Consider the following 24,277-nt stretch of genomic DNA (forward strand, 5'->3'; position numbering starts at 1 on the left):
AAGATTTTACTTTGATTGCACCACTTAGATCACAGACCTACATCCCTCTATTGTCTAAATTTAGCCATGTGATATTTTTAAATTATGAAATCTGTTTTCAGAGGTTATTCTATGCACATAAAAATACATACATTTTATATTGATATTGAAGGTGAATTTATTTTTAAATCCTTAAAGGTACATTTTCACCTTCTATGGATATGATAACTTGGTGCATAACTGTTGGCACTAAACCTCCCAACAGTAACTCTGTAATGAGGATGCCATTCATGTGCACTTCTGAGGGGGTTTCTTTTTCACACAGCTGCTTCTAAACAAAAGTCCAGCAGCCATTTGCCAGCAAACAGCCAGGATGTACAGGGTTACATCACCAATCAGTCTCCAGAGAGCATTGTAGAAGAGGCTCAGGGAAAGTTAACAGAACTGGAACAGAGGATAAAAGAAGCCATAGAAAAGAATGCACAGCTGCAATCCTTGGAACTGGCTCATGCTGACCAACTTACCAAGGAGAAGATCGAGGAGCTGAATAAAACAAGGGAGGAACAAATTCAGAAGAAACAAAAGATTCTGGAGGAACTACAGAAAGTAGAACGAGAGTTACAACTGAAAACACAGCAGCAGCTTAAAAAGCAGTATCTAGAGGTTAAAGCTCAAAGAATTCAACTTCAGCAGCAACAGCAACAGTCTTGCCAACACCTGGGACTACTAACTCCTGTTGGGGTTGGAGAGCAGCTTTCGGAGGGAGACTATGCACGATTACAGCAAGTGGATCCTGTTTTGCTTAAAGATGAACCCCAGCAGACTGCTGCTCAGATGGGTTTTGCACCAATCCAGCCTCTGGCGATGCCTCAAGCTTTGCCTCTGGCGGCAGGTCCCTTGCCTCCAGGGTCCATCGCAAATCTTACAGAACTTCAAGGAGTGATAGTTGGACAGCCAGTACTGGGCCAAGCACAGTTGGCAGGGCTGGGGCAAGGAATTCTGACAGAAACACAACAAGGGTTAATGGTAGCCAGCCCTGCTCAGACCCTCAATGACACGCTGGATGACATCATGGCAGGTGGGTTTATATTGTTATGAGCAGGTATCAAATATGATTGCTTAAGGCTAGTAAGAGTGTGCCAAAATTTTTTCCATTACCGAACTTGAGAACTACTTTTGGACTCTTTGACCCATGTATATCTATAGAAATACTAGTTCAATCTAAGAATTCCTCAGATGGATACAGGTCAAATTAAAGATTGGTTCATGCAGTACAAATGACTGAAGCTTTCTGGCTTTACAGAATAGTCTGGGTTTTTTAGTAGTGAGGTTGATAATTTGCTTTTTGCTTTTGCTTTTTGTTTTTTTCCTTTTAAGTTCAGAACACTTGAGATTGAATGTTGGCTTTTTTTACTTCTGTATTCACACCAATAACCTGGAAAATTAATAGAAGTTCAAGTTTGAAACTATTAGGACATAACAGGGAGCTTTTTCGTGATCAAAAATACTTTGTCCTAATGTACCAGACTTCAGACTTTGATGGATACTTAAAAACATACAAGCAAAAACACCTTTACAACATAAATAAAGTACCAAACCAAGTAGTTTTAGAATACTGTAATTCAGTGGTTTATTCCCTGTGAATGTTAATGTGCAGTCTCTTTCTGTATTATGGGAAAGTGTGGTCCCTGATAGTATGATAGATGGTGTATTTTTCAATTGTGTGGCAGAAAAATGTTACTTCATTATTATTTGTTTCATTGGCAAGAAATATAACACTGTTTTAATGCTGCTAGTTTACAGTGCTTACATTTTCTGAATTCTGTAGCAAAATGGAATAAGATTTTATAGTGTCATAAGAGCGTTATACTGAGAAAAAGAATTTGCTTCCTTAAATGAATGAGGGGAAAGGGACAAAGGGAGTATATAGTTGAATTTGGGTCATTTTCTTCTGATTTCTTACCCCTTTTTTACCTTCTGGTCTGCACTTGATGATCTACTTTTTCTGATTTTTTTAAACCATAATTTGGTAACATTGCATATTATGATGAGATTGTACATAATAGAATAAGTAAAAGAAAGTACATTAGGGAAGCTTAGTTATTTTAAAGTTGCTCTAAGTCTCCCAGACTTTATGTAATATTACCTCAGCACAAATATGTGGAATGAATACTCTCTCCTCATCTTAAAGATGATATAACCACATTAGAAAAAAGTGCAGAACTGAGGTATAGTTCATGTAATTGAACACATGTCTGGCAATCATGAAGCCTTCAATTTCTTGGTACCACCACGAATAAAAAAAATGCTAATAATTAACAAAAAACCTATAGTATCTGTAGATTGATGAGAATAAGACTTGCCTATAAATTTTTTTGCCTATAGATTTGAAAACTGTTTCTACTTACCATTAGCTAATTGTAGAGTAAAATTAAATATTTTTAGATATTTCATGAAAAATGGATTATAATAGCTCTCAATCCAGATTTGATACTGACTGTGGCCCATTAAGTTAGATCCAGAAAAATAAAAGGTCAAGTTAAGTTGTGAACTAAGTTACTATTATCAGTTAGAACTACCTAAGGCTATTTGTATAGAATTAAATATTACTTAACCATTTAAATGAAGAATGGATAAGATGTTCCATACTAATGAGGGTTGGAAAAAATTTTGATATCCTATTAGAGCTTGTTTGATGTACTTGAGAATAATTGTCAAACAGTAGTTGCCAGTTATATAGATTTTTTTATGCTGATGATCAGAATTTACTAAAGTAGCTTTTTTGTGAATTCATATGCACTCCCACCTCCAACTATCTTTTCTGTAATATGCCATAAAAGTTTCAATGAAGTATGACAAATTGTGTGTGTGTGTGTGTGTGTGTGTGTGTGTGTGTGTGTGTGTGTGTGTGTTTTCTGTAGGCCTGCACTCTGTTCCTGAGCTTTTTTGCTCAGGGCTAGTGCTGTTGCATTTGAGCCACAGGAGGTAACAGTCTCATAGTGTTTCCTGCCTTGGCTATCCTTGAACCATGATTCTCAGATCTTAGCCTCCTGTTTAGGTGTTATTAAGGAGAAAGTATAGAACTTAAAATATGCAGGTTTCTACAACTCTTTCTTAGAAATAATATGCTCAGACAACCTTTCTGTTTTTCCCTCTCCCTCTCTTCTTTGCCTCTTCTGAAGTCAAATTTGTCCTTTCAGCTGGCTTATTTCCACATTTTTCCCCCCCTGGTTTTTAATATACCATATTAGGTTCTCCCTTCAATATAGCCTCTGCTCTTTATTCCTTAGAGAACACTCATTTATTATTTGTAACCTCCTTTCTTTTCTCTAATATTTAGTTAACTGAAGTCTTTATTCTTTCTTGTTTTGCATCCTTGCCAAAGTAAAATTAATCCCTCATTTAACCTTTTTAATAACTTGACTTTGAAAATTCCTGTATTCTAATCCCTATGTTAAGACATTTGTGAACCTGTAGTTTTGTATTTCTATAACTAACCCTAAATGAAATCCTACATGTAAACTGCATACTAGAGTGCTTTCAGGTATACAGTTTACATTTGATACTTTCCTCTATAAAAGAATGGATGACTGGAAGTAAATTGATTTATTCCTTTTGATATGAATGAACTTGACAAAAACCTAGGAATGTTAATTATGATTTAGTCATCTAACAATAAAGTTCAGAATATTTTTTTTGCCTATCTAGTACCATGAAATAAAAATCAGTGATTTAGAAATGTCTGTTCATCCTACTTTAAGCTACTTTTTATTTACTATTTACATTTATGAAAAACACATTTGAAATGAAATTTGAAATCTACAGTTTTTTAAAGACTTTGAAACATAGCTACATTTAAGTCATTTGATTGCTTTCTTAATATACAAAATGAATATTATGGAGTAGTATCAAGATACAAATAAATGAGCAATTTAATATATTTCTCTCTTATGGAATCCTCCATAAGGATTCAAATAGTGGTTTGTTTTGTTTTTGGTTTTTTTTGTTCTCTGTGTTGTTTTTTTCTTTGACTTTAAGTAAACTTCAAACTGTATGGTTATAGAATGTGTGTTGCTATAATGTATAGTGTATGTATGTGCCCGACCTAAAGATTTATGTAATGTCAATTTCTTAATTGACAGTTGTGTTTTTAATTGTTATGAGTTCAGTTTTAGTTTTCTTTTTGGCAGGATCATAACCTCTGTTGCCTGGTTTCAGATCAAGTTATGGATTAAGACTTTCTGTCTATAGATCCTTTTTTGTAGCACATACCCACCTTCCTGTTGACCATTCAAAGGTCAACATACTTTAGTAACACGTTAAAATTACTGATGTTGCAGAATGGGGTGGGTGTGAAGCAATGATTATATGTTAACTCCAGAATTGAGTTAATAAGGAGTAAAAATCTCTCACCTGAATATTCATTATATACTGTGACACTACATTTGCAATTCTCTTTAAAATACAGACCTTAGGGGCAGGGAGTTTGCCCTAGTGGTAGAGTGCTTGCTTAGCATGCACGAAGACCTGGATTTGATTCCTCGGAACCACATACTTAGGAAAAAGCCAGAAGTAGTGCTGAGGCTCAAGTGGTAGAGCCCTAGCCTTGAGAAAGTCCAAGGACAAGGCTCAGGCCCTGAGCTCAAGCCCAGGACTGGCAAAAAAAAAAAAAAAAATACAGACCTTAGTCATTACTTAAGTTACATATTTGGGTGGAAACAATACCATAGCAAAATACAACCTAGAAAAACTTAGCAGTCTATTTGAAGAATGATTATGTGTGTGTATGTTAATTTCTACCTTGATCTTTTAATTTTGTCTTTATAAGTCAGTGTGATTGCTAGATTGATTGATGAGCAATTTACTTCCCTCAGAATAATTCATGTAAGGACCAGATTTTGATATTTGAAAAACTGTCACATGAGAGCTACAGTACAGGATGTAATCTCCCTGTCATATTCATAGTTAATAAAATAATAGATGTTTTAAAGAATTTGATTGTGAGGTTCTTTCTACTCAGTAATAATACTTTCATTACTTGTAAAATACAACCTGTGAAATAGGCAAGTAAAGAAACTACATTTTACATACTTGTGATCTCCACTTTTATTTTTTATTCCTTTTCTAATTCAGGAATAAAATTGATATTTTATGGTGGTTATATATAGTACATATATATACTTGCTTTTAGAGTTATTTTGATTAAAGTTCTATGACTACATTCAAGAAAAAAATCCTAAAACAATTACCTTCCATATGAATTCTTTAGAAAATAGATTACTCTCAGTACACAAAATATTTTCTAATATTTAACAATGTTTCATCCTTATTAAGTACAGTTATTTTGTTCAACAGCAGTCAGTGGAAGAGCATCTGCAATGTCAAACACTCCTACCCACAGTATCGCTGCTTCCATTTCCCAACCACCGACTCCAACTCCAAGTCCTATCATCTCTCCTTCAGCCATGTTACCTATCTACCCTGCCATTGATATTGATGCACAGGTAAGCTCTAAATTCAGGAGAGATTTTTTTATTAGAATTAAGTGGTTTAAAACATGTTAGACTGCTTTGTCAAAGACTTGAACCACAGTTACAAATTCCAATCCATGTTTAAAAAATAAAAATGCCTAGAATCGATTATTGGTGAGATTTATGTGATGTATCGTTCCAGGCTTATCAAATAATCTTTTCCTTCCAAATCTGATGTAGTTTAAAGATGATATAATATAAAAATAAATTAATGAAGAATAGTGCTATTTTAACTTGGGCTCTAGTAGCACATGCCTGTAATCTTAGCTGTTCAGGAGAATGTGACTAGAGGATCACAATTTGAAGCCAGCTTAGGACAGGCCAATAAACTCCATTGTTTTCCAAAAAAAAGCTGGGAGCTGGAAGTTTGGCTTAGTGGTAGAGTGCTTACCGCTAGGTTCGATTCCTCAATACCACATAAGAAAAAAGCCAGAAGTGGTGCTGAGGCTCAAGTGGTAGAGCTCTAGCCTTGAGAAAGTCCAAGGACAGTGCTCAGGCCCTGAGCTAAAGCCCAGGACTAGCCCCCAAAAATAGCTGCACTGGAAGTATGGTCAAGTACTAGGACTTGAGATCAGACCTTGCTACAGGAAGAAAAAAAGAAAAACTTTAAAATATATAATGGATTATATATTTAAAATGCTCCAACATTTATGGATAATATATGGATATGTATGTAATATATGGGTACTATTTGGTTATATTATCATTTTTGAAATTATGATCTTTCTGATGATATTGTGAGTCTCTATGTGAATCTGGAAATGAGTTTACTTTGAGATATCGGGATATATTATGGTTGGAGACAATCGGATTTGTTTTGTCCTGAAGGCAAGGTTGTCTAACTTACTAAACTACTGAATAAGCAAGGTAAGTGTATATGGCCTTCAGGACTTAGTTTGTAGGTTTTATACACATTTTGTTTTGGGTAGTACCTGCAGTGAGTAAGGGAGTATATGTTATAAAACTATTAATTTTGTAAGTGACAAGCTTTGTATAAGTCTGAATTTTAGGAGGGAAACATTATCATCCTATTAAGAGCATGTGTTCCTTACCTACTAAAAGTTTTCTTTTTAATAGAATATTTCTTAAAACTGAAAAATCAAGCCAGTCGAGGTGGCTCATGCCTGTAATCCTAGCAACTCAGGAGGCTGAGATATAAAAATCATGGTTCAAAGCCAGCCCAGGAACATGAGACTTTTATCTCCAATTAATCACCAAAAGACAGGAAGTAGGACTATAGCTCAAGGAGCAGGGTGGTAACCTTGAGCTGAAGAGCTCAGGGACAGCACTCAGGCCCAAAGTTCAAGCTCCAAGCCCCACAGAAAACAAACAACTCAAAAATCATTCTGTTCTTACTTCACAAGTTCAGAAATGTCTATTTTATAAGTGCGAACTAGAATCTATATGTGATGTCTTCCAGGCCACTCTTTCAAATGTACCAGCAGGGCTAGGAAATAGACTGAGTCTGTTTGTACTCTACCCCCCACCTCCCACTCTCCCTGAGGTCTTGCTGTGTTAGCCAGCAACTCACGATCTTTTGGCTTTACTCTCTTGAATAAGTGTGCAATTGGGCCAGCAAATACCACTCTCATGGGGTTTTTTTGTTTTGTTTTGTTTTGTTTTGTTTTTGCATTTTTTATTGTAATTAGTAAAAGGGTTACATGATATTTGCCAGATAGAAGGTGCATTAATTCATGTACATTGATAACCTTTCACTTATGGCTTTTTTTTTTCTTGAAAGAGGCATCATTGTCATTTGCATTTATTATTGATATCATTGTCAAATTAGATTAAGGTTAGTATTGAATATAAATTACCTCACAATCATTTTTGATACTTTGCAAATTTTTGTGAAGCAAAGAATGATCCACAAACAAAGCTATATGCTTCTACTTAGTGTGTGTTCTTGAAATTTAGGCACCTAAAGGGGGTTGGTATAAAAGAGCATTGTCAGAATGTATGAAAACACAAAAATAGAACTTGTTCAAATTGTAGTAGAATTAGGGAAAGAGTAATAAGAAAGTGATAAAGAGGGGTTGAAGAAATTGAAGTACACCGTATGTATGTGATAATGTCAAATATATACTAATATGATAATTATTCACTAGTATGTGATTAATGGGTAGATAAAGGTATGTCCAAATGTTAGTGTAATTCTACAAAATTTATAGGGCACTAATTGTAGCGCAGGTGGTAAGCACTTCTGCAGTGCCCTGAGTTTAAACCCCAGTGTCACAAAAGTCATAAAGTTATTATAGCAATGGAAAAATGATTTTACCTCTATATAACTCACTGTGTAAATTAACATGGATTTTTTTTAAGTAATGAAATTTACATTTTTAAAATAATAGGCATGCCTATAAAGAAAGATTTGACTGAATCTTTAAACTTTCTCTTTAACTTATATTTATATTGAGGGTTTTCATTTAGGTTAGGCTAACTGGAGTAGGGTTTTTAACCCCTTCAATTAGATATATATTAGATTCAATTAGATATATATTAGATAATTTCTAAAAATTTCTTTAGTATACTTACTGCTCATAAGTCAATGTTCATCCTTATTCTCTTTAATTTTCAATATCATTTTAAAAATTAATGCTTTTTTGTGATGAGAGGCTTTTGTTGAGGGTGGCATTGTCCAAATTAATCCTGATAAACATGGTACTAATGAGTTACACATTCCACTCCCTACCTGCTTGGATCTTTTAATGTTTTTATTTCAAATGTTCAAGTTAAGCATGTCTGGCAACCTGCAAGAATGTCTTAACAATCTTTGGAACAACTACACTATTATTATGCCCTTTTTAATGAATAAAGTAAGATATGGACATACTAGTTAGTCAACAGCTAATTCTTACAGTATTTAACTTTCAAGTATAGGCGTGTTTTGGCTCCTGGCTCCAGAATCTCTGTGTGCATGTTTCTGGGATTTGAATTCAGCGTCTTGCACTTGCTAAGCAAGCAGTCTATCACTTTCTCCCTGTACTTGGCCTAGCCGTTTTGTGCACTGAATAGGTCCTGAATTTTTGTCTCTTATCCTATATACACTTCCACAGTATATTACTGTGCCCAGTTTTTTTTTTTTATTACTTATGATGGTTTTTTGCAAACTTCTTGACCTCTCCCTACTCTTTTCCTCGTCTTAAAGCACCATTCTTTAAATCTTAAACCTGGAAGTAGCTACAATTACTGGTATACACCACCATGCCAAGTTTAGAATCTATAGTCATAGTTACTGCACTATATTATATGATTTTTTTGCTTTGACTGTCAGCATTGCATTTGAATTACACTTAACTGATAAATTACGAAAGCGTGTCCACTGTCCAGATGACTTTTTTTTTTGTTTACGTCTTTATTTAAAGCTTCTATATATGAGTCTTCGTATCAAATGCTATTAATTCTGATTAAATTCTTTAACTATTTTAGACAAGAATTAATAACGTTTTTTGTTATATTTAATTTTTTCTTTATGATTCGCTTTCACTTTGTAATAACCTACTCTACTCACCATGCTTCAGCCTCAACTAAGTACTGAGATTACTGGTATCATCATACCCAGCTAGAAATTGATACCTTGTTTTGTTTTGCGGGAGGTTGTTTTTGTTTTTTACTATTCCTTGGACTTGAACTCTGACTGTTGCTTTTACTTATCTTTTTAGTCCAAAGGTGGGGCTCTACCATAAAGCCATACCTCCACTTCTGGCCCTCTGTGTGTCTGTGTGTTATTATTTACAGATGAGAGTGTTAAGGACTTTTCTCTGTGTATTGAACTATGATCCTCAGATCTCAGCCTTCTGAATAGCTAGAATTACAAGCATCTGTCACCAGCACCCATCTATTAATTTTAAAATTAATATTATATAATGTGTGGTTGTCAATCTATTTGGGAAGAAAAATCTGAAATTTGAAAGAATTATTTTGCATGCTGTTTTGTCTTATCTTTTGATAGCATAGCCCTGAACTTTTAATTTTACATGAATGATATAAGTTAATTTACTTTTTATACTATATATTATATATGAGAAAATACAGCAAAACATCAAGGCCCTGAGTTTCAAGCCCCAATACCAACACAACTATGGAATTTAATTGATTACAGCCATTGAATGTATGAAAGGACCAGCTGTTCATGGTCTTTAAAAACTTGTTCAGGCTGGGATGTGGCTTAGTGGTAGAGTGCTTGCCTAGTATATGAAGCCCTGGGTTCGATTCATCAGTAACGCATAAACAAAATAAGCCTAAAGTGACACTGGCTCAAGTGGTAAGTGTGCTAGCCTTGAGCAAAAAGAAGCTCAGAAACAGTGTCCAGACTCACAGTGCAAGCCTCAGTGCTAGCCAAAAAAAAAAAACCCAAAACTTTTTCGAACTACTTTGTTGTCAAATGCCCCTCATACATTTCTAAATTTGCTTATAGTTTTATAAATTTAAACGCATTTTTGTGCTTAGAGAAAATAAGGGAAATAATAAGTGCTTACACAATTTTGGTTATTTCTCATTTTTAATAAAATGCCCATTATTATATATGAGAGAAGATAAATTTCCCTTATAAAATACATGAAATTGTATGTTAACTTTACATGAAATTATATGTTACCTTTAATAATCAAAATACTACTTGGACTTTTTTCTCCATTTCTATTGATTTTACAATTGAAAGACCGACTTTATCATAGTGATTTAACAAAACAAGATAAGGAAGCCACAGAAAATTAATTAAAATGGTTTGTAAGACATTCTACTTTATACTGTGGCAGTGACACAAACCTGTTACCTTAACATTTGGAAGGCTGGTACAGGAAGATCATGAGTTTGAAACGAATGTTACATAACAAAATTCTGCTCCTCCCCTCTCTCCTTCCCCCCCCCAAAAAAAATTTGCTTTAAAATACATATACTCTAAGCTGTAATCCATCATTTAGGATAGAATTAAATAGTGACAAATTTATATTCAATGGAATTCATTATAACAACATGTTACAGTCCATATCATGTTTTATGGCACTTGAGCTTAATGTATACTTTCTTTAGAATTTAACCCTAAATGGGTTTATATTGAGGCTCTGGGCATCTGTCTCCTCCCTCTATCCTTCCATCCCCCCCCCAGTCCCCCTTTTAACAACATAATTTCTTCACTTTCCTAACATATTTTTCACAACATAATGTAAGTGGGAGGATTTTTTTCTTTAATGAGTACCTTGTATTTTATACAATTTTTCTCTATATTTTTAGATCATCCATATTCAAACTTACGATTTTTTTCTGTACTTGCCTCTCACATTGATTCAAATAATGTTTCAAGTAATTTATTATTATAATATCACCTTGGGAATAATATCACCTATAGGAATGTGTTGGGCAACCAGAAGAATAACTTTAGAATCTTTTAATTACTTGTATTCCCCTAGAGATTGTCATAATTCTGTTTTGTTTTTAATGCCAGTCTTGGTTCTTGAACTAATGGCCTCAGCGCTGTCCCTTAGCTTTTTTGTTCAAGGCTAGCACTCTGTCACTTGAACCACAGCTCCACTGCTGCCTTTTAGGTGGTTAAGTGGAGATAAGAGATTTTCCTGTGCTGGCTGACTTCAAATTGCTATCCTCAAATTGATTCTTAGATGTCAACCACTTGAGTAGTTAGGCTTGTATGTGTGAACCACTGGTGCCCAGCTGAAGTTATGGTTTCCCATCAGTGTAAAAATTTAACAAACCTACTTGCTCTTCCGTGCATCAAGAAATTTGGTCTGTTGTCTTCTTGGCTTTAAATGCTTTAAAATAGACTCTCATAATACATTATTTATACTTTTCTCATAAATTGGACTTAAATTTGCCTGTACAATAAGCTAATATAGGCCTTATAAGCTGAGCTTAAATATTTTTACCCAGGAATTTACAGCAGAGTATTTTGAATACAAAAAGAAAAAAAATGTTTATTGTCAGTTTAGTTTTTTATTCTGTGAAAAAAAAAAGATTTTGATGGCCCTCTAGAATGATCCATTTTTATCTTTTTAAGAAATTTTTGTTTGAGATCTGTATTGATTTTCTTAAAAAATTACTAACTTGCCTCATGTTCAGATTGCATATATACTAACAGAGGATATAAGATAGCCATTGTAATCACCAAAGTTTGCTGTTTATTTGGACTGTATTTGATGCAGATTGAAGACCAGAATTTTGTTATCAAGAGAAGTCTTTTCTTTTAAGCCCATCTCTGTTACTAGTTTGTGTGGCCATCAGAAATTTAAGTCTCTGAGCTTTTGTTTCCTTTTTTTTTTCTGAAATCAGATGTGATAATTTCTTTTTTATATAAACCTGGAATGACGATCAGATAGAGTAACAGAGTTAAAAGTTGTCACTCATTTTAAGTTTCATGTCCTTCTCCATTGTTGTAGTTGGTGCATCTCTCCCTTGTGGCCATTCCTGATCTCTGCAGGCAGTAGCTCTGCTCTCTGCCAGCCTCTTCTGCAGAGCAGCTTATGCGGTCTCCCTCTTCATCACTGACTAGTAGGCTTTTTCTTATTTCTCGACTCTTTATCATTTTACCTCTCTGTTTTGTTTTAAGTTTTTTGTAGTAGAATTTTTTTGTTGTTGCTGCTATTTTATATTCTAGGAGGGTTTGCCCTTCCTTATTTGTTACATAAATAGTATAAACACAAGTTTATATGTATATTCTTTTATTACTACCAGTCTTTGAATCTATTACCCCTTACATTTCATCCATTCTACTTCACTATCAAGTAATGTTTCCTGGGCAAACTAAACTATTACATACAAATGATGAATATAAAAATCACTAAGGCATGTTCATTTTTCAATAGTCTTTAGTGTTCTCAAGATTAGACAAAGTGATCATGCATAAGCATACATATATTAAAAGAAAGGAAGTATTCATTAGGAAAAATAGTCAAGGAATTAATAAGTGACTAATCAGTATTCAGGAAAATCAGGTAGGTAGAAATGGGAGCTTTGAGTAACATGGATAATTTAAAAGATTTTAGCAGCTACCTTTAAAAGTGAGATAGATGAAATTAGTTTTAAGAATATATTTTAGGGACCGGGAGTTTGGCCTAGTGGTAGAGTGCTTGCCTGGCATGCACAAAGGGCTGAGTTCAATTCCTCGGTACCACATACATAGAAAAAAGCCAGAAGTGGTGCTAAGGCTCAAGTGGTAGAACTCTAGCCTTGAGAAAAGTCCAAGGACAGTGCTCAGGCCCTGAGCTCAAGCCCAGGACTGACAAAAAAAAAAAAAAAAAAAGAATATATTTTATAGAGTTTAAATTTTTTCCATGTAAGACTTGAAGTCTTTGTAGTTTCTGTTAATCATATGCTTTGTAAATGAAAAGGTGTTAATGTAAAAATGATTATACAATTATTCAATCTCATTAAAGAATAATACACATTAAATATAAATAAAAAAGAATATATCTTATTTAATATACCAACAGTTTTATTTCATACTAAATGTTTTCCAAATTGTTATTTTTGTGATTTTTTAGTGATGAAATTCCTCATTCCAGAAACTACCTTAGTCAGTCCCAGATTTCAGCCTGCAAAGTATATCTCAATTTGAATTTGTACTGAAAATACTCATATGTAGATTTGTCTGAATGACAGTGGGGGAAGAAAAAGACTCATTTATTGAAGTTCTATCTCTATATGTATGTATGTATATATGTATGTGTGTATGTATGTGTGCTACTTCTAGAGTTTGAACTCCAGTCCTGTTTTTTGTGTGTGTGTGTGTGTTTTTTTTTTGTGGGACTTGTACTCTGGGCCTGGGCATTGTCCCTGAGCTCTTCAGCTTAAGTCTACTGTCCTACCTCTTGCTATAGTGCCACTTCCCATTTTCTGGTGGTTAAAGATAAGAGTCTCATGGACTTTTTGTGTATGGCTGGCTTTGAACTGTGATCCTCAGATCTCAGCCTCCTTAGTAGCTAGGATTAGAGCTGTAAGCCACCACGCCCAGCTGGTTACAGCTTTTCTGTTCAAGACTGGTGTTCTATCACATGAGCTCAAGGTCAGTCTCCAGCTTATTGGTGATTAATTGGAAATAAAGAGTCTCAAGATTTTACTGCCCATACTGGCTTCAAACTACAGTCTCTAGATCTTGATCTCTTAAGTATAGTATTATTAGCATGAGTCACCCGTGCCCCAGCTTTGCTCATTATTTTGCTTATTAAAATTTATCGCTTTAGCCTCTTTTCAAAACCTGTTAGTCATGTTACTGGTGGTTAATTTTTAGACAGCTCAGGTACTGTATAAGAGTGTTAAGTATGTAAGAAATTAGAATGCTCATCAGTATTTAATGATGTACAACTGTAATACGTTAGTATTTAAATTATGATAGAAAACAACCCCAATAAATTTAGTATTGGTCACTATTATTAGACAGTGCCATGTCTCAATTATAATTACCTTTGAAAATGCTCCTTGTTTTATTTTTTAATTAATTAATTTATTTTGCCCGTCCCGGGGCTTGAACCTTGGGGCGTGGATGCTGTCCCTAAGCTAGGTCTCTACCACTTAAGTCACAGTTCCACGTCTGTTTTTTTTTTTTGTTGTTTTTTTTTTTTGTGGTTAATTGGAGTCTCACAGAATTTGCTGCTCACGCTGGCTTCAAACTGCAAACCTCAGATCTAAACCTCCAGAGAAGCTAGGTTTTCAGCTGAGTATTTCAAAACAGCTTTTTATATCTAGGCTTGCTTTTCAGCTTTCATCGGGTAGGTCTGGAACAACTGATTTAGCTTCACAGCTGGGAATTATACATGATATCCTTTTCTTTTTAAGATCCTTTTCCTCTTGCTAGTAGATCCTCCTCCCCCCCAATTATCTCTTGCCTTGAGTTCCACTTCTTGATACTCATTCAGAATTATTGTTTTGGTGGGTTTTTCCAACTCTTGGCTTCCAGTAAATTTCTCATGCAGGTATCATGGGCTGATGTGGAGGCTTCATGTGAATTCTCAAGAGAACCCTCAGCAGATCTTGATAATACTCTATCTGCAGTGCTCTCCTCTTCAATAATTTATGTTGTAAATTCTACCCAGTAAACTCTTCTTTTACAGGAGAGATTGCCTGGAAACTATAAACACTATATTGGGACATTTTTTGTCTTCAAGTGTCAGTGTCTTTAACTACTAATCTGAATGCTATCATTTCAAATAATTTGTCTCTTAAAAAGAAAAAAGTAATTCAAGTTAGGAAAATATACCTATTCTATATTGTCCCCTTAAAGGTTAGAGGAAAGGGCACTTTTCTTTTTTTTTTACTTGTGTAATGAAAATAGGGTAAGCTTGCAGATTGGTTTTTTCTTTTATGCTTTTAAGAATTCTGCATAGTTTCCAATATTATTTGTGATCTTTTCTCTTTTGAAAAAAGTACTGTTTGGCCACTATTGGGGCGAGGGGAAGCAGTGAACCTTACTATTTCAGTGTTTGATATAAATCTAAAATGGTGACACTAAGGAAGGTTGCAAGAGTTCTAGGCCATCCTGTGATACTCAGCACATCCCTCTTGAAGAAATTAAAAATTCAAATCCTTGATATAATAGACTGGTGTGTTTACTGGTGTGTTACTACTTAAAATTATTAAGCTAATCAAAATAATTTTTTACAGACTGAGAGTAATCATGACACTGCTCTAACACTTGCCTGTGCTGGTGGCCATGAGGAACTGGTACAAACACTACTAGAGAGAGGAGCTAGTATTGAGCACCGAGACAAGAAAGGTATGGCTTGCCCTTTTTTTCTGAAATACTCGGGGGAGAATAATGTATGAATTTAGAAATACTACTTAGCTCTCTTTTGATGCTTATTAGATTATATTTTAGAGTAATATTGTTCCTTTGCTTAGCATTTTAATCAGAAGATCATTTTTCTTCAGGTTTTACTCCACTCATCTTGGCTGCTACAGCTGGTCATGTTGGTGTTGTGGAAATACTGCTGGACAATGGTGCAGACATTGAAGCCCAGTCAGAAAGAACCAAGGACACACCGCTGTCCTTGGCTTGTTCTGGAGGCAGACAGGAGGTAACATTCCCCTTAATGTAAAACTTTTTTTTTTTTTCCTCTGTTCAGCAAACAAGTGGTTATATATTTTTTTCTGTAGGAACAATGGTTTGACATTTAGATTTAAATAATTCTGACTGTTTACTATCTACCAAGAAAAATAGTAAGCTACCTTCCGAGAAAAAAAAAATCATACATTGTATAGGATATTGCTTATCTAAAAGTAGTTCTTTCTTGCTTACTGCTGGTGGCTAATGCCTATAATCCTGACTTTTCAAAAGGCTGAAGTCTGAGTGGTTCAAAGCTAACCTGGGCAGGAAAAGTTGTGAGCCTCTGATCTCTAGTTAACCACTTAAAAACTAGAAGTGCAAGTTGGCTCAACTTCAGCATAAAATCTCCAGAACAGCAACCAGGCCATAAATTCAAGCCCCATGACCAAAAATAAAAACAAGTAGCACATTCTATAGGAAATCCTTATTAAAGACAAAGGTGAGCACATAGACCAACTAGTATTATCCAATCAGCCCCCCCAAATTGCATCTTTGTATTGTGTGTCATCTAACATTTAATAATTAGCTGGTTAACCTAGTTCTTCTATCCCACCACATATCTAGTCTTTACTTACAGGGGCTTACTAGACTTGTATTAGTAAAGCATTTGTACTATTCACAAATTCAGTTTTTCACTCAGGGAGTTGCTGAATTTTAGGCCTAGAAAGCATACTCAGCCTCCATATTAACTCTCTTTTCAGTTTAAAAGGCATTCTTATTTCCATTCTCTTTTTCCCTTTTTTTTGCCCTCTCCTCCCTTACTTTATCTTATCAAGCCCTAATTTCTCCAAGTATTCCTAGTTGTTTATAAACAAGGACGCAGGTGGGGGAAAATTAGCCTCTTTAGTAATTCGTATTGGGAAAAGTGGGCATCTATATGTCCACTAAAAACTTAAGTGGGTGCCTGTTTTCATTTATATTAATTCTAAATGAATCAAAGACCTCAATGCCAAAAGCAAAACGTTGAAACTAGTGCAAGAAAGAGGAGGAGAAACATTAGAACCTACAGATATAGGAGGAAACATCTTGACGAGTCCCAGGAGCGGGCTAGGAATATGGCCTAGGGGTAAAGTGCCTGCTTAGCATGCACAAAGCCCTGGGTTTCATTCCTTGGTACCACACTCAGAAGTGGTGGTGTGGTTAAAGTGCTAGCTCAAGAACAGTGTCCTGAGTCAAGACCCAGGACTGCCCCCCCCCCAAAAAAAAAAGTCCCAGGAGCATAACATAGATTATAAAATAAACTCCAAGGTATGGAAATAAGAAACCTCTCTTTCTATTTACTATTTTTATTTTTTAATGATTCTTTTCTCATGGATGGTGAATTCAAATATGTATCTTTAGGCGGGTTGGGGGAGGGTATAGAAGAGGGAAAGGATGAGGAAATGTAGCAGTAGAACCCACTGACACTGGTGAAAGTGGACTATACAACTCATAGGTGGAGACAGGAAGTTGCCTTAACTGAAATTCTGACTATGTAGTTTGAAATAGGACTTACTTCAAATATTACCACGTATTTAGTGTTGAATCAAAGTAATAAGCTGATTTCTTTTTAAATGCCTATATTAGTAAAATACCATAATTTTTATGAGTTATGTGTTCTTATGAAAATTCACAAAGTAGAGAATTTAACTTATCATTCCCTACCCAGCATATGTAATGTCCCTGGGTCATCCCTAGCACCACAAAACACAGCATAATCAAAAGAAGTGACCAGTGAGATTGTAACTGATGCAGAAGTCTTTTAGGTTTATAATTTTGCCTACAAAGGCTACATTGTTACAACTTGATATTTTATTAGAACATGTAAGTATTTCGAAGCAATTGGTAAAATTTATCATGTGATAGTATAAAATGATAAGCAGAATTTTAATATTAAATGCTTATTATATGTTTAGGAGAAACTAGTCTTTTAGAGATAACAACAATTACTGTTTTGTGATGAAATAATTTGAGAAAACATACTTGAAATTTAGTTTTCTGTTTTTATTATTTAACAAATTCTGTAAAGTACCGTACTGCATTTTTTTTTTTGTTCTTGTTTTTAAAGCTTGTCTAACGAAGTAACTGGCTCTGAAAGCAAAAAGCTGACTACAAAGTCATAATAAAACTGCCTATGACTTAACTGAAACAAGTAAAATTTTCACTGATGTACTAAGAAAAACTTTATTCATTAATTTATTTTTTAATATTTTAGAATATATGATTACTAACTAAAGACCATCATCCTGAGCCAGTCTGTACCTTATTGTAAATTGACTTAAATACCAATTCCAGTGTCAGGGTTGTTTTGTATATTAATTGGCATAATATCAGGCAACTAAGAATGGCAAATTAGCAACTCTCATAGATGCAATACAATGTTACTGGTAGGATTTAAGTAGGGTAATATGAAGCTTTTTTCCAATCCTTTATGAACATTTTTTATGAAGTTTTAAAAGATAAATGATACCCTTTATATTCTAAGTCAAAAATTACTGATTAAATGGGTTTAAATTATTTTAAATGTATTTCCCTGAATAAGTAAAAACTTACCCAGTACAATCCTTACAACTGTGTGATGGTTTAATTTCAAAAACAGCATCTAATATGTAAAGCCTGCATCTGTCTACATTCTATACATTTTTGATACAATTCTCAATTTCCTTTGAGATTAATTCTGTCTCTGTCAGTGTGTGTTGTGGCTTGTGAGACACCTGTGGCATCATTTGATACTGATTTTACCTAGATGATGAAAGAAATATACCAGAAAAGAAAGAAAAAATATATATATACACCTTAAAATTTTTTTCTTTATCATAAGGAAACTGCATTTCTTCCCTTTTTTCTTTCCAGGTGGTGGAGCTGTTGTTAGCTCGAGGAGCAAATAAAGAGCACAGGAATGTTTCTGATTACACACCTCTAAGCCTGGCTGCTTCTGGTGGCTATGTAAACATCATCAAAATATTACTAAATGCAGGAGCTGAGATTAATTCTAGGCAAGTTTTCTTCTTTCTCTAGGCCTTTGAATAGTAAAGCCCTTAATATTACAGTTATTTACAAACATATTCCTCTTAAAATCACATTTAGGCTCTTTACAAACTTACAATCTTATTGTTAGAGTATTTTAAGATTAACTTCATTTAAAGTCAGTATTGACATATAATTACTATCTTTCTTGTGGTATGCAAAGCAAGCATATCTTAAGTGTTTTCAGTAAATAGTAAGCAAGTATGTGCTTAATTTTCATCCTATAGTAAAAGCCTATCATAATAACTTAATTACCATTTTTCCATTTGGTATGTAGAATGAGATACAGAAAGTATCTCATTTAAGTTATTTAGAAGCCTTTATAGTATCTCAGATATTTGCTAGAGGTGATTAAAGTTTTAAAAAATCTTAAATTGTAACTTTTCCCGAATATGATAGCACAAAGTTGATAATCTTAGTACCTGTGAGGCTGAGGCAGAAGAATTTTTGCTTTCAAAACCAGATTAGCTGGTCTCTGGTCCCTCATGCCTGTAATCCTGGCTATGCAGGAGGCTGAGATCTAGGATCATGGTACAAAAAATCAGTAAGACTCTTATCTCCAACTAACCATCAGAAAACTGGAAGTGGAAGTATGGCTCAAGTGGTAGAGTGTTAGCCTTGAGCTAAAATGCTCAGGGTCATTGCTCAGGCCCAGAGTTGGCAAGCCAAAGGACCACTTCCCCACTACCCCCCAAAAAAGGGTTAGCCTGCATGCTAAGTTTTAAGACACTCTGAATTATATAAACCATGTCTTGACTGAATAAATGAATGATTCTGTATCATCATATAATTTTTATATTATAAAATAGAACTTTTGTTCTCTCTGTGTCTTCCACTAGAACCGGTAGCAAATTGGGCATTTCTCCATTGATGTTAGCAGCTATGAATGGGCACACCGCTGCTGTTAAGCTCCTGTTAGACATGGGCTCTGACATAAATGCTCAAATAGAAACCAATAGGAACACGGCCTTAACATTAGCTTGCTTCCAAGGAAGAACTGAAGTGGTTAGTCTTCTGCTTGATCGAAAAGCAAATGTTGAACACAGAGCTAAGGTAACATCTGAGATTTACTCATGTTGTTGGTCATCTTTTTCTCACTGGCAAAGTATCAAATAATTTAAAAGAAAAAAATGTTTATTTAAGAAATTTATTTCAGAAATTTTAGTCCAGTTTGCTTTGTGAGACAGAACAGTATTACAGTGAACCTGTGGTGGGGTAGAGTAAAACTGATAGTTTATGGTAGTAGAGTGGGGTGGGGCCTGGTGCTGTGGCTCACACCTGCAATCCTAGCTACTAGGAGGCTGAGATCTGGGCTGGGTTCAAAGCCAGCCCAGGCACAAATGGATCTGAGACTCTTATCTCCAGTTAACCTCTAGAAAATGGGAAGTGGGGCTTGGGTCAAGGGTTGGGCAGTAGCCTTGAGCTGAAGAGCTCAGGGGCAATGCTGAGGGCCCCCCCCATCACCCCCCCCCCCCCCAGGTAGGGAAGTAACCCTGAACTGAAGAGCTTAGGGACAGCGCCCAGGCTGAGTTCAGACCCCTTGACCCACCAAAAAAAAAAAAAAAAGTGAGGTGGGAACACTTGTATTCCTGGACCAGTGACAGTGGCCTATTTCTTCCAAATAGTCCCCACCTCATTGTTGTAAAACAGTGAACTTATCAGTTTATTACTCCATTGATGAGATTGGTGCCCCCTAGTTTCATTTCTTCCAAAAGCCTGTAAGCTTGTATCCAAACATAAAACACATGGTCTATGACAGATATATTAAATAGAGACCATAGCATTCATGTAGTTTTCAACTTGGATGTTTAAAATATGTATTAGCAATATAATCATTACTTATCTTGTATTAATATGTGTCAGCTAAACAGAGAATGATGAATCCATAAAGCACTAACCTAAAAACAGCATAGGAACATATTTTGATAGAGAAGTTATTAGAACCAGTTGGCTCTCGCTTGTAATCCTAGCTACTTGTGAGGCTGAGATATAAGGATCATAGTTCAAAGCTAGCCTGAGCAGGAAAGTTTGTGAGACTAGACTCTTGTCTCCAGTTAACCACCAGAAAACTCAAAAGTGGTTAGAGCACTAGCCTTGAAAAAAAAAATATATAACTCAGGGACAGTATTCAGGCCCCTTGACAACCAATCCTTAAAAAGAAAAGGAAAAGTTATTAGAATCTAAACACTCAGTGACTACATATAGGATCAAGAAAACATGATAAAAATGTATGTGGTCAAAGTTAACCAAGAAAACCTCCTTTCCCAGTCTCCCCTCGGAGACATACCTCTGCTAGAGTAGGTATAGATACAGTTAATGAAAACATATAAAAACAAGAATAATTTAAAATAAAACATTAAATAATTTTACAAGAGTTGTTAGCTGAAAAGGTTGTGTTACTTTGAAAGAGAAGGGACGGAAACTTACAGTATGGAAGTATGTTCCATTCTTGTATTTACACTGTTTCTCAGTAAGTGTCTAATGCAGAAAAGTTTCAATAGTGAAATTTAATTGTAAATCTGTATACCACATTGCTTTTCAAAATCTTATCCTTTAATATTTGGAGTAATTCTAGTTTTGCATGTGTTTTTCTTCCTCTCCTTCCCCTCCTCCCCTGCACGATAAACTCAGACTGGCCTCACGCCACTAATGGAAGCTGCCTCTGGTGGATATGCAGAGGTGGGCCGAGTTCTTTTAGATAAAGGTGCTGATGTTAATGCTCCTCCAGTGCCCTCCTCAAGAGATACAGCTTTAACCATAGCAGCCGATAAGGGCCATTATAAATTCTGCGAGCTTCTCATTGGCAGGTATGGTATTATCTATGCTTGTTATATGAATATAAATTGTTACCAGTGCATTCTTTCTGCAAAATAGTAAGTACTGTATTTTAAGTGCTGCATTAGCTAGTTGAACATGATGTCTCCCACTTCATTGTGCTGTAAACAGTAGTGTTTGACTCATAGTTACTACTGTTATCATTTACTACTGTTAATACCATGAGATTTCCAAGCTATCTTGATACCTGCATGTTACTTTTTATTTTTATCGAATATTTTCACATGTTAATTGTTGAATTTCATTGCTACCTGTATTACTCAATTTAAGATAGTGCTGACTGTGTTATTTCTTTTTAGGGGAGCTCATATTGATGTACGTAACAAAAAGGGAAACACTCCTTTGTGGCTAGCAGCAAATGGTGGGCACCTGGATGTGGTTCAGTTACTAGTACAAGCAGGTGCAGATGTAGATGCAGCAGATAACCGCAAGATAACGCCTCTTATGGCAGCCTTTAGAAAGGTAATAATTATTTATACTCAGTTTTATAGACCTTCCGATTTTCACTAGGATTTATGATTTCACACTTTTTGTGAATGCTTGAATACTTAGATAAGTATCTTGATGAGAGAAATAAAGGCATGTATTTCAAAAAATCTGTATGTACTGTTTACATTGGACATCAGAACTGAGTAAACCCTAAAACACGATTACATTCCCAATCTGGTTGTAATCTTCTATAGAATGTTAACCTAAAATATTGGTTGTAAACAAGACTTTTGGGGCGGGGTCAGTTGTGGGGTTTGAACTCTGGGTCTGGGCACCGTCCCTGAGCTCTTCAGCTTAATAATACTGCCCTACCCCTGTCACCATAGCGCCACTTCCGGTTTTCTGATGGTTAATTGGAGATAAAGAGTCTCAGGGGCTTTAGTGCCTGGCTGGCTTTGAACTGAGATCCTCACATCTCAGCCTCCTGAGTAGCTAAGCATTTACAAGTAGAAATACGAATATTTTTATGTGTGTGCCTTGTGGGGCTTGAAGTCAGGGCCTAGTGCCCTTATTTGGATTTTTTTTTTTTTTTTTTTGCCAGTCCTGGACTTGTACTCAGGGCCTGAGCACTGTCCTTGGAATTTCTCAAGGCTAGAGCTCTACCACTTGAGCCTCAGCACTACTTCTGGCTTTTTCTAAGTATGTGGCACCAAGGAATCGAACCCGAGTCTTTGTGCATGCTAGGCAAGCACTCTACCACTAGGCCAAACTCCAGGCCCAGCGTATAGCCTAATGGTAGAGTGCTCACCTAGCATACACAAAAAGTGTCCAAGTACAGTTCCAAGCCTTGAGTTTAAGCCCCAGGACCGGCAACCAGACCAAAAAACTAACAAACAAAACAAAAACAAAGTAATCACTAAGGTCCATGCCAAAAGTTAGATTCTAAGGAAAGTTCTTTAAAAAGTGCAGATCGAGGGGCGGAAGTTTGGCCTAGTGGTAGAGTGCTTGTCTAGCATGCACCACTACCCAGGTTCGATTCCTCGGTACCACATACATAGAAAAAAGCCAGAAGTGGTGCTGAGGCTCAAGTGGTAGTACTCTAGCCTTGAGAAAGGCCCAAGACAGTGCTCAGACCCTGAGCTCAAGCCCCGGACTGGCTAAAAAAAAGTGCAGACCGAATGGAAGAGGTAACACATTATAGTGGCATATATGCCTGTAGGTTCAGCACTCAGAAGCATAAGGAATGAGAATTTAAAATTTGAAGCCAGTCTTGTCTGAATACTGGTACCCCATCTCAGAAAAACAACAAAGAGGGAAAAAGGAATGAAAGATGGAGGAAATAAGACAAGGAATTCTAGCAGCTTGTAAATGATATTCAGCAATTTAGGCGTTTACTTAGATTTTGAACTGTATTTTAGTAAATAATCATAAAAGTAATTGAAGTGTCTTTTTCTTTCATATTACTTAGGAGCACATTTCTTTGCATTTGTTTTCTTGCCTGAAAGATTAGACTATCTGCTTGACACACTCAGCTCACTGATTTTTTTTTTTCCTTTTCCAAGTTAGACTAAAAACTGGATTCTCATGTTTAGTGAATTTCCAAAGTGTAGGAAGATGTTCTTTTCATTTAAAAAAACAAAACAAACTTTTTGATTAGATATCTGTCCCTTTTTATATTGTACTGTTTTCAGGGATTTGAATTCCATTTAAATTGGTTTCAAATTTTAGATCACATTAACTTGGTATTTTCCTAGAAGATAGAATGGGAATGAATACTATATATTGTAAAGTTTTTCATTTATACTGTAGATAAGTTTGATTTTTGTGGCATTGATGTTGACTAAAGTCACAGTCTGGATCATTTATTTCTGAATCCTGTTAAGAGTCTGTTTTCAATATGACTTTGATGTCTATTTCTTAGGGTCATGTGAAGGTGGTGCGTTACTTAGTCAAAGAAGTCAATCAATTTCCATCAGATTCTGAATGTATGAGATACATAGCAACCATCACTGACAAGGTAATATATTTGTCCTTTAATGAATGCTAAGGAAAGTCTCAGTATGACCAACAAAGTATGATTAATACATAGCAACTCCATTTGATAGATTTTACTTTATTTTTTAACTAGTACTTAAGCTAATATAATTTGTACATGAATACCAAACATGTCAAGGTGCAAAATAGTCTGAGAGGAACAAGCTCATGGTCTTTTAATCTCGCAGCAAAAAATGAACATAATACTTTTAATCATGGCCACTGTAAAAAAAAAAAAGAAAAGAAAGTAAGTTAAGAGTACCATAGGTCTAAGAATGAATTGGCTAGGCCGGGCACAGTGGGGAGCACCCATAATCCTAGCTACTCAAGGGGCTGAGATCTGAGGATCAAGGTTCAATGCCAGCCCAGGCACAAAAGGACCTGAGACTCTTATCTCCAATTAACCTTTAGA

The 24,277-nt window shown here is 35.3% G+C and overlaps 1 protein-coding gene across 2 annotated transcripts in view; it reads left to right on the top strand.

Moving 5' to 3' along the window:
* The window catches only part of Ankrd17 (ankyrin repeat domain 17), a 129,211-nt gene that overhangs the window by 78,575 nt on the left and 26,359 nt on the right, over positions 1–24,277 (top strand). Inside the window, exons 15-23 of one of the 2 annotated variants that reach the window (XM_090343445.1) lie at positions 305–1,057; positions 5,335–5,483; positions 15,120–15,231; positions 15,387–15,532; positions 18,394–18,536; positions 19,407–19,620; positions 21,199–21,374; positions 21,702–21,864; positions 23,753–23,848. In XM_090343445.1, coding sequence (XP_090199571.1) covers positions 305–1,057; positions 5,335–5,483; positions 15,120–15,231; positions 15,387–15,532; positions 18,394–18,536; positions 19,407–19,620; positions 21,199–21,374; positions 21,702–21,864; positions 23,753–23,848 — 1,952 coding nt within the window. The remainder of the gene's footprint in view (positions 1–304; positions 1,058–5,334; positions 5,484–15,119; positions 15,232–15,386; positions 15,533–18,393; positions 18,537–19,406; positions 19,621–21,198; positions 21,375–21,701; positions 21,865–23,752; positions 23,849–24,277) is intronic. The other variant, XM_090343446.1, reaches the window with a different exon arrangement.

This window comes from Megascapheus bottae, chromosome 13 (genome assembly GCF_031878675.1).
Source record: "Megascapheus bottae isolate mThoBot1 chromosome 13, mThoBot2.hap1, whole genome shotgun sequence".
Taxonomy (NCBI): domain Eukaryota; kingdom Metazoa; phylum Chordata; class Mammalia; order Rodentia; family Geomyidae; genus Megascapheus; species Megascapheus bottae.